Source organism: Thermobia domestica, chromosome 12 (genome assembly GCF_964235325.1).
Source record: "Thermobia domestica chromosome 12, izTheDome1.hap1.1, whole genome shotgun sequence".
Lineage (NCBI taxonomy): Eukaryota > Metazoa > Arthropoda > Insecta > Zygentoma > Lepismatidae > Thermobia > Thermobia domestica.
In genome coordinates, this window is record NC_137465.1 from 101658594 (window position 1) to 101670684 (window position 12091).

Here is a 12091-nt window from a genome sequence, read left to right on the forward strand (position 1 = left end):
GAACTCTGAAGTTGTCACTGTGTGTTTGTCTGCTCCACAAGAAGTCTCGTTATCTTATCCGATTTTGATGAAAATCAGTATACCTTCCCCAAACTTTTCGAAATGAAGTCTTATTATTTTGGGTTGCAATTATGAAGAGTACGTAATTTACTCCATGTCGCAAATTTGAACATATGCACACCGAATAATTTTGAATTAGAAACGACAAAAAATTATCTCCTTCCTCCACTTTAAAAATATATATAATTTTGGTAAGAAAAGTATGTTCGCTTTTGATGTAATATGATCTACATTTTCTTTGAGGTTTCTCAACTATTCCCTCTGCATATCAGAATTACTGAAATATAAGAGGTAGATCAATCCCTTCCCCCGCAATACCTTTTCTGAAAAAAAAATCTGCAATAACTTCGTACGTATATTTTCTTTTTGAGATTAAAATCACCCAAGATTGAGCGGAAAATTTAGTTTCATAATGTAGAGTGGATATGTTAATGAGAACGTGAATGAACTTATCCCCTCCCCCCACCCCCAAGTTAAAATTATTTGATTTTGATACAATATGGTGTATATGTTTTTGATGCTCTCACACAACCCGGAAATACTCCAAGTTGAAGTCAGTCAAAAATAAAGAATTAAATGAACCCCTATGATTAAAAAAAAAAAAAAAAAAAGTATCTTTCATGATATCTTTCGTCAAAAAAATCCATTCGATTTTGGTGAAATATGGCGTAAACTTTCAGAGGATTCAAAATCGTTTCTACTGCTTGAAGGTGAAATGGATAAACAATGAGGAAATGATTGCTTGATTTTAAATAAAACATGTTCCGTGAAAATACGCCGATTTTTAGTGTGTGTGTTTTCGAGATCAGAGGATTATCAGTCTAGTTTGGGGATGAAAGTGAGAGGAAAGAGGTATAGTTGACCCAACTAGCCGCTCACCCACACATACGTAATTTTCGTATGTTTTCACTATTTTGTGGTAAGAATGTTATAAATTTACTTATAAATTGGCTCCTTAGCCATAAAATACATACACTCACAGTCGCATACTTGCTTCTAGATTTCTACAGTTGACTCATAATACTTAAGATTGGAATACATTTATATATCTAATTACAGTCATGCACATAAATATAAAAAATGTGCATTATTTACGGACACAAAAATCCATGTAATTGAGTGAAAACTATGCTAAAGAAAAACAGAACAACGTACTGGGATCATTCCAAATTCGATAAGATCCCGTGCTTCCACAGCCCTCAAAAGAGCATCGCGTTCTGCATTGTCTTCTTCTGCAGAGACAGCAGCACTCTGATTTGCTATATCTGCTTGAGTAGCGGCACGTCTTCCAGGAGATTCAGTAGCCGGAGCTCCAAATCCTAAATACTGAACAGGAAATGATTTTTAAACAGTTACGTGTAAAGTTAAAAGTTATTATAAACTTAAAACAATTACAGAGCCCTGGACCACAAAGAAGAGTACCTACTAGATCATGGAACTTCTATGCAATTTATTGGAATTTAGCAATACACAGACAAATATTCCTAGGAACTACTGTACTACCATTTCTTTCAATTACCAAAGGCAACATTAAGTATCAGCATTAAAATAACGCTATTATTTCATAATTCTAATACAGAAATGAAAATAAGAATTATAATACTCCTTCCTTACAAAACAAAACAACCAGCAAAGTATAACATAATAAAGTATGACTAAAGAAACCAGGTCGAATAAAAGGAAGGTTTACATTAACAGGTTTACAGAAAGTTGTTTAGTATATATACATATATCGGACGGAATTAGAATTAGGAACACCATTGCTACTGTGGAATGACGCTTGGTTGGTTGGATTGGAGTCTATTGGTTCTTTCAGACTATATGAGACATGGATCTACAGCTTAATGTGTGATCCGAACCGCAAGCTCCTGCTGGGAATCGGATCGGGGGTAGAACGAAACATCTGCTATCGTGAGCAGTAGTGTGTGTGAGGTTGTAGGTGGCTGAGTATCATCAAATAGGCCTGGGACTATTAATGGGACGGGTATGCTATGGCTTTTTCCATACTCGTTTTTACATGCATGGTAAAACTGTCAAGAAAATGGGTTCATACTTGGGATGGCTACTACGAAAGCTATTGGAATTCGTTACACAAACCAAAATGTGGCCCGCGAAAAGCACAAGGAAACGAGCTATACGGAAAGTGACGTCCATAGTGCAGAAAGGGATAGGCCGATCAGTCTGCCGGGAAAATCCACCGACCTAACGTGAGATGCGCCAGCGATTCATACCTTCAACTGTGAACATGTTTATTCGAAAGTGGCGTCCGTAAAGTCCGCGTACACACCTGCTTCCCGCCACATAGCAGAACGATAAAAGAACTGCAAGAAATTGTATGAAGAATACCTACAGGAGTCCAGATAGACACCCATTACAATGGATGAAACATTCATATATCTCATTACTAGTGATCATATTTGGGCGCTGACATACCGTAAAGCGATGCGAAGGGCTGCTGTTTGTTTGCCCCTGCCAGGAACGTTCCCAGCGTGGTTTTGTGGTTGTTACGGAATCAGTTCTCCGGAAAAGTTCCTGATAGGAAAGGTTGATAGAAACGTATAATTGAATGCAAGATACTTTCAGAAATCTATTATGACACCTATGCTTCAGATCGACATTTCACAACCGGACGGTGTAAACATCAACCAACTGAGGATCTATGTAGATACAAAGCTACAGGTCATCCCGCTAGAACATTTATGTGTTTCTACCAGGAAAGAAACAGGAATTCGTGTCGATCCGTACCAAAACAATCCAGTAAGGAGCCCTGATGCCAGTTCAATGGATTTCTGTGGTTTTCGCCTATTGAAAAGACCTCTCTAACATCGGCATCCGAGCATCCTCGCTGCTCTCTAGAAAGCTTGCAAGCCAGAGTGGGACCGAATTTCTTTGCTCGTGCTCCGCCCGAGTTTGCTCCAATTGAGCATTAGCGGTGGTGACGGCGTGGTTACTTGTAAGGTGAGTAGCTTTCAAAATTAGTACGATATAAAGAGAACAACCTTCTATATATGAAATGCAGACGTACATTCATACTCATTAAAGTAGCCTCTCGACATAAGTTAACATGTTCATAATCTGCAGAAACAATTTCCAAATGACCAACGGTAAAATTTATCTTCACATTGCACGGTTTTCACATATCATGAATGAAAAATATTTACATAATAATAATAATACGTTTAGAAAATTGACATCTACATCGGGTGATAAAAGAATGCGTATCAAATATTACCCTGATTAAATGCTATTTACACCGACCATATCAATCAGGGTAGTAAACCATAAATTAAAAACTTTTATTATTGAGCAACAATGACGTATCTAGAAATGACTGTTGCTCCTTTTCAGACATAGTACATTTACGCTGAATTAGGGGCAGATGTTCCTTACAGAATGTGAACATTTGTCTCCAGAAGAAAATTATATCAGTTATTAGATTTAAAAAAACAACTCTAATTTATTGAACACTATCTACTAGGAACATACCTTTTCATTTTTTCTTCTACTTATGAGCCGATCTAAACCATTAAACGCACCAGAAGCAACAAAAAGGATATTTGTAGTATCTATCTGAACCGTTTCACCTCGCAACTTTCTTGGAGAATTTCGTTCTGGAACATTTACAATAGTGCCTTCGAGCATCTGCAAAGGTATACAACAATGTAGGTACTAAAATATAATAAGGGCACGGTCATGAAATAAACAAATGTCTATGAATAACTTTTATTTTTTTCTGATTGTTATAAAACAGCTGTCTCAACACATCTTCATGGCTAATTTTACACTTAGCTCGTATAAATTACCCAAGTAAGTTTTGTCTGATTTTGATCCTACAATGAGAAAGGTGCAGCATGCAGCAAAATTTACTTGAAGAAAGAAAGAAAGAAAGAAAGAAGAAAAAAAAAACGCCAATCAGCATCAATAATGTATCTCCATCGCTTAGGCAGTCTATGAATCCCGAAGTGGTAGAACTCATGGGAACATAAAACAAAGAAGTCGTCCAGTCTGTGGGGCACCTTCTTAAGAGTTCGAATCCATTTTCTCCGCACATACTTATTTAACGAATGAAACAAATGTTAATCCGATGGTGTAATACACATGGAATATGGGACATTATAATTAGCGATTTTCGAAGTCGGATAATGGTGTGACACGTGACCTTAACAATATGTCGCTTCACAGAAGCAGAATAATATTTCTATGACTCACACGAAATTGCTGTACAGTTGTCAATTATTCATGTGCACTTTCCAATTGGTACGGAGAGTTGCATTGATCGTTTGCTCAGGCGGCAGTAGTCCACGATGTACTTGGAATAGTCCAAACACACAAGATAAACTTTTGTTCATGCGGCAGTGGCTTTGGTTGTTTCGGAGTGGGCCCATGTAGGGCTAAGAAATGACGACAGCGCCGGGAAGTATAGTAATAATAATAATAATAATAATAATAATAATAATAATAATAATAATAATAATAATAATAATAAAGAATAAAAATTAAAATTAAAATAATAATAAAAAACTTCTCATCGTATTCAGGGTTCTGTTCAGAAACAGGTCATTGTTCTAACGATAACAACAAACACAAGCATTTTCTAGTGTCGCTTTCAGAGCTGCAGTAAACTCATGTAGGATCTGATTCATATCTTTTCCCTAACTATATCTATACTTAGGTCAAACTATATATTTTCCCAAATCGATGGAGGTGGTGGCCAATGGTTTCTGCACCGTAATTGAATGCTTCTTCCAGTTCTCACATGTTTGGGTTTTATCGACCTTTCTGAGTGCCTTGTCTATGGTTTCTCAACATCCCGTATGTGATGATATCTGAGAGATTCCTCGCCGCTCTTACAGCTGCTAAATACCATTGCATGATCAGCTTATGTACCTCACATTTACCGAATACTTGATATATTTCCATATCGATAGCATAAAGCATAACAGGCATACAATACTGGTTTTTCGAACTCACTACACTAACAACAGTCTTCAGACTAAAGTTTTTTTTTGGTTCATCTCGAAACGAAATGTGCAGGGAGCACTACGAAAGTATACGAAGTCCAACAAGACTTCTGAGCACCTACCGTAATATATACTGTACCTCCTTCAAGGATCTGACTAGTTAACTATATAATGTCAAGGAGCATATTGAGAAAATATTAACTGATACAAACAAGTGCATGTATGGCAAATGTAATCGTAACTACACAGTTTTTCTGTGCTTCATGTTCCCAATTCTAATCTTAATCTATTCCTTAACCAGCTAATTTCCTGTTTTTCAGGTAAACTTATACCACAGCAAAAAGAAACCAGCCACCCCATCCGTACTTACTTACCTGGTCTAATTACCCCGCGTAGCCCTCTTCGCAAATGAGCAAAAACTTGCCTTTGTGCAGAACACCCACTCACCTATACATATAAGCTTGAATTCAAGTATCACTAAAACAATTACAGAGTAAGGACATGTTGAATTTCGTAAATGAAAAGCAACGAACTTTAAGTTATTAATTTTTCGACCAAAGTTTGCGATTAAGTTTAACTTTTATTACTTCTAAGTGAAGGTGGCAGGGAAAAATTCGACGGAAAAATTCTATGCGAATAACAACAAAAACTACGAACGTAAGGCATGAAAAAGGCGGTTACATGCTAGTGTACTACATAGATGCTCTAATGTTCCATTAAATTTTAAGAACCAGCTCACTATTGATACACCAAATTCAAAAGAACGGAAATATGCCCCAAGAGTCTTCATGATCTCTTAAAGACAATCTTCTGAACTTCATAGACCATACGTCACCAAAGTTATATTCTAAAATTTGCGGATGCTTTTTGGCTCATACTTTAAATATATTCGTATACTGCAAAATGAAGTTATACAGTGAAGGCAATACCACAATCTACAACCTATATTTAAAATACTATATAAAAGCAGAAAACATAATTAAATGCAATGCATATAGAAGCCTTGAAAGATTGTTACATGCAATAACGAAATGAGGGAGGTGTACAATTACACTGCAATTATTAATTTTAAAAAACCCTACGAAGCTTTAAAATAGTAAAAAAAATATACTACTTTAAAAAACCACATATAGAAGTAATTAATAAGAATGACTATCCACAATATTAGAATAAGGCGGAGGACCTTCACATTACTGTTTTCACATTCATACTTGAAGTTCTAGTTGGTTACCTTTAGCATTCCTTGTTGAACTCCCTCCCCTCCAACATCTCTCAGTTGATGGATACCTGGCACAGCTCCGATTTTGTCTACTTCATCCAAGAAAACTATACCTGTTACAAATAATAAAGTATATTATTAAAGAATGCTCGTATCAATATGCCGCAATGGAACTGTATTATCTTCTTGAATAAATAAATAAGGGGAATTTTTAAGTAATCTGAGCCCTTAGGCAAAGCACAAATTTAACGTCCCCGTAAATAAAATTTTATAAAAAGTAGTATGAGTTTTGTTCTCAGCTGGGTAAATTTTGAGTTTAAGCTTTTTTTTTTTTCTGAGGGGAGAGTAAGGAAATTGCCATAGCTTTCATGATTATATTCTTTACCAAGAAACAGTGTTAGTAGGATATAGTTTACCTAACATGCGCGCATATTGTTAACGCTGGACAACAATAAAACAAATACAACATTAAGATGAACCGAAACAAAAACGATTTCCAATTATATTTTTACGAGCAGCTTGGCGTTCTTAGGTGGACGTCTATAGTCGCCTTGTGGTAAAAATGCCACTAAAGGGAAGTATGTATCTAACAATTTGGACATTGTTATCTTTCTTTATATGGAGCCAGCACTTCTGAATCGCAAAAGATCCTCCTCTTACAGGGCCGTCCTCCATGGGGGCCCAGGACCCAAATTTAAATTTTTAAATGGAAACAGAGGGCGAGTGATACATCGTTCGATAGATCTATAAAAACTAAAAAGCGTTGTGGCAAAAGATTTTTCATATGTCACTGTATCCAAGATGGCCGCCAAGACATGATGCCTGTAACAGATAAAACGTTCAGAACAACTAATATGAAAACGGTTGAATAAATGAACACTCAAAAAGCGAAACAGGAAAATGTAATGGGGCACGTCGAATAATGTTCTCGCGGTGTCCGCAGGATCGTTTTTCATGGATGCCCAGGGCCCAACTTAGAAATTTTATACCAAAATATTGGTCCAGTGATACCTCGTTCGATAGATCTTCAAACACTAAACAGAGTTGTGGCAAAAGATTTTTCATATGGATCAGCGTTTTTAGAATGGCCGCTAAGACATGGTGCCGGTATCAGATAAAACGTCCAGTACATCTAATATGAAAACAGTTGGAGATAAACAGAATAAATCTCGTATAGGAAATCACAGAGGCTATTTCTCATTCCACGGCTCGAGAATAATGCAACGGAGAAAAGATTATTAAAGTATAATTGACATAAGGCGAAAGAGGAAATGTAATTCTTAGAAAATTATAATTTAATAATCGCCCCTGATAACTTAACGCAATGCGTGCAAGATGTTTGGGAGGCATCTGCATCAGTATGTACTGTTTCTTTACTGAGGATCACAACTGAGATTACCGCTGAAAGTTATTCAGAATGTAACTGTGAACAACATTCCAGTCAAGCTCATATTCTATCATATGCAAGAAGACATAAAAGGAAAAGAACCAATATCATGCAGACGACTGTTGAACAAAACCAACGTTTGTACACATTGTTCTAAAATTGCATTGTTCGACAAATTTGTTTCGCATTGCAGTTGATTCATTTTTGCAACAAATCATTGCTGCAATCAAAATGGAAGGTACCATTGAACAAGAATTTTACATACTTTATCCCATTACAGTGATATCTATCTCTTATAAAAACACATTTAACATAATTTTGTTTCGGAGACACAATTTGCAAAAACTAAGGTTCTCATTTGCATATTTCACCGTTCCTTCCCGCTTCATCTTCTTATGGAGGGAGGTTGGAGTGATAATTTTCTAGAAATTAGATTTCCTCCTTTGAATTATGGCACTTTCATTCTAATCATCTTTTCCTCTGCTGCAACATTCTCGAGCCGTGGAATGATAAATACCCTCTGTGATTTACTATTCGAATTTTTGTTCTGTTCATTAATCTTTAACAATTTTTCATATTAGTGGTACTGGACATCATCTGATACAGGTACCATGTCTTGGTGGTCATTTTGAAAACGATTACACATATGAACAATCTTTTGCAACAGCGCTTTTTAGTTTTAAAGATATGTCGAATCGAGGTATCACTCACCCCATGTTTCCATTTACAATTTTGAAGTTGGGCCGTAGCCCCCCATGAAGAGTGGTCCTAGGAGCCACCGCGACAATACCAATCGATGTGCCCCATGACATTTTCTATTTGAGTTTTTGTTCGGTTCATTTATATTCAACCGTTTTCATATTAGTGGTACTGGACGTTTTATCTGATACAGGCAACATGTCTTGGCGGCCACTTTGAATACTCGTACAGTGACCGATATGAAAAATCTTTTGCCACAGCGCTTTTTATTTTTAAAGATCTATTGAACGATGTATCACTCGCCCCCTGTTAATATTTAAAAATTTAAAGATGGGCCTTGGGCCCCCATGGGGGACGGCCCGGTAACAGGAAGACCCTTTTGCGATTCAGAAGTGCTGGCTCCAGAGTTTTGAGTTTTTCTTCAACACGGTTCAATTGCTGACAGTACACAGTTGCACTGATGCTCTGACGAGCTGGTAGCAGTTCCCGATGCCGCTAGCAGTCCACCAAACACACAGGAGGACCTTCTTCTGGTGCAGTGCTGGTTTCGGCCGTTTAGGAACCTGTTCATGGGATGCTAACCAATCATTACGGCACCGTAGTATTTTGTTCAGGACCCACTTCTCATCACATGTCAACACCCTGTCCAGAAATGGTTCTTTCCTCAGACGAAACAGCAAAGCAACACAGGTGTGTGCTCGCGTTGCCCTCTGGCCCGGAGTCAAATCATGTGGGACCCATCGACCCAACTTGTAGTGTTTCCCAAGTTGATGGAGGTGCTGCGAATTATTTCTCCACTCACACTGAATTGTAGGCCCAGTTCCTCACATGTCGGGCCACTATTCGCCTCAATTGCTGCCTGCATATCTTCATTTTGTACGTATGTTGATCTTCCGGCACTTGGTGCGTCTTCGAGTGTTTCGTCACCGTCCTTAAACTTGTCAAACCTTCGCTGCACTGTTCGTGTAGTCACGACACTCTCATCAAAGGCCTTGCATATCTTCCGCCCCGCTGCAGCGGCGTTTTGACCGCAGTTTGAACTCATCGTACATGCCCTTATGACGCTCTGTGGAGTCTCACGTTCACTGTGTCTTTACCCAAGTTCACGGTGTAACTGAACTGCCATAACCAGGTAATATATTGGATATACCTACATCAACAACTGGCCTTCGCCTTATCTCCATTCGCAAAAAGCGACAGAATTTCTTGGTTACCTTTTACACTAATTTTGCTTTAATGTATGTACAGAGAGCGTGATTATCCGGACTTGATCCGGAAAAAGGGCAAGAAAAAATGTATTCGCTATACTGTAGTAAAGTACTGTACTATGATGCATACGCAGTTTTACAAACCACAGTAGTATAAAACAAAACAAGAAAAAAAGCAACTGTATGGTATGTAAGCCTACTTGAACATGTCCATGCCACCAGGACTCTCATCGCTTCACTGTGAGCAGCTGAAGGTGGTCTCACTCGGGCTGTTTTTTCAGTCACTCACTTCCAGTATACCCTGTTTCTGATTCAACTGGAACAATGTCGTCGTCTTAGTCTTTCTGACGAGTGCCGTCTAATACGCTCTCTAAAATTTCATCGTCAGTCAGCATTTGGAAACAGAGTTATGTTATCTGAAGTGCACTCAGAACAATTAGGAATTTGTTGAATAATGTTCTTAATTTCTTCCGCTGAAATATCGTCTTCATTTTCTATTTCAACAATTTGACTTGCTTTTTCTTCTTCCTTTTGAACCTCTTCTTTTGGTGAAATTTCATATAAGTTTGTTCTAGGCACTCTTTTAAGTTAAAGCTTTCTCAGAATTCCATGAGTCGGCAATCATATAGAGTAATCTTTCCTGTCATTTTTACTTCATGCTGGGCTACCCTCCCCATCTTCATCTGCTTTCTTAATAGCTGCCTTAAACAGTGGCGTTTCATGCACTCAATCACCCCCTGATTCATCAGCTATAGCAAACCTGTCATATTGGGTGCAAAGAAGGGAACTTCAAAACTGCCATCGTCTCTTTCAAGAGCAATGAGTAAGATATTTCCTTTTCTCCCGAAGTTTCTTGATTTTTTATTTTTTTATTTTATTTTTTTTTTTGGAACAAACACATCATTAAACCACTCTGTAAACAATGCAGCTGTCATTCAAGCATTTTTGTTTCTATTATTATTATTTACTCTTATACATCAACCTTTTTTAAAAACTTTGTGAAAGCTCTACGCTTCACTGACTCACCCACCAGAAGCAAAGTGATTCGATGGCTGCATGTTGCTTGTCACACTAACTTTTTTGACTTTGTGACCTATTCTTTTAAGCCAAAGTTGAAAGGCAGTGCTTTCCACGTAAGGCCAGTTTCATGAGCACTGTACAAAAACACTAGATCGTAAGCCTCCGTAACGGTTTTAAATTTCTCCAGAAACTTTTTAGCTGCATCGTTATTGGCAGAAAGATTTTTCACAGCATAAATCAAGCTCTCGAATGTTATGCCTAACCTTAAAGTTAAGGAGTCAATCATTACTCGCTTTGAACTCAGACAAACCGTCCATTTTTTTCAGTAAATATTTATGCTTTCTCACAAATTGTGTGTTCAGATAAAGAATTTGCAACCGACCTCTGTTGAAGAAACTATTTAAAACCGGCATCGTCTAGCTCCTTACTTTGAAAAATAATTTAAATTTTGACTTTACAATTAAACAAATTAAAATTTCATTCTCAGTCTCATTTCCATCGAGCCAAATTCTGGTTGCACACGCCAATTTGAAAATGTCATTAATAATAATAATAATAATAATAATAATAATAATAATAATAATAATAAAGCCCAGTTTAATTTTTCAAAATCCAACGCTTACTCCCAATACGTTCCATTTTTTTTTTCCAAGTCCTTACCAAAGTAGTAACCGCTTGTAAAAAATTTGCAACTTTTCTAGAATAAGGTACTATTCTGTTTATTTTATATATATATATATATATATATATATATATATATATATCTATAGAGAGAGAGAGAGAGAGAGAGAGATTTTTTTTACTATAACAGTTTAATTATGACACAAAACTGAAATAGAATGTTTGATTTATTTATCATTGACTTTTTATTGTTTTCAGATAATGGAATACAAAATATTCAACATTGTGGTTAAGATGGATAACATCAATACCGTTCGAACGAAGGAAAGATATTTAAATAGAAAATTTTTGTAAACTGTTAAAGACTTACATTACTATTCATACAAAGTACCATTCTTTGTTATTTGCTTTCATAACACAAATTTTGATGTATTCTCTCATACAGAAATAAATTATTGAATATTTTAAATTGGTTGTTTATATTGAGAAAGAACGAAAGAAGAGAGAAAAAATCTTACTTTTCTGTTTAAAAAAAACTCATTGTACTAACATATGCAGCACCTCTATGATATTACAAACTGATCGCATCTCATTATAATTATACGAAACATGATAACAAGAAAATGACACACAAGTAGAATTACAATTCTCCTCCTATAACAGCATTGTATTGAATTCTATGACTCTAACATTCAAGCTGTCCCATTCCATATGTTGGTTTAACGAGCGATACTATCCTCCTTTCTGTATCCCACAGTTTCACGTTTTCTTTATTTCTGAATTAGAAGAAAACAGTGGCAGATATGAGGCATCGCTCTGTATGGCCATAGTATTGACTTACTCAATTCAGCCACTAAACCACACACAATGAAATTAATGACATACGAAATATATACAAATGTGCATGCAAAACCTA

The 12091-nt window shown here is 36.6% G+C and overlaps 1 protein-coding gene across 2 annotated transcripts in view; it reads right to left on the bottom strand.

Annotated features, from left to right (window-relative positions):
* Positions 1–12091, bottom strand: part of ClpX (Caseinolytic protease chaperone subunit) — an 84103-nt gene that overhangs the window by 21829 nt on the left and 50183 nt on the right. For both annotated transcript variants that reach the window (XM_081733882.1, XM_081733883.1), the window contains exons 8-10: positions 6253–6353; positions 3547–3702; positions 1216–1386 (exon numbers count right to left, since the gene is read on the bottom strand). In XM_081733882.1, coding sequence (XP_081590008.1) covers positions 1216–1386; positions 3547–3702; positions 6253–6353 — 428 coding nt within the window. The remainder of the gene's footprint in view (positions 1–1215; positions 1387–3546; positions 3703–6252; positions 6354–12091) is intronic.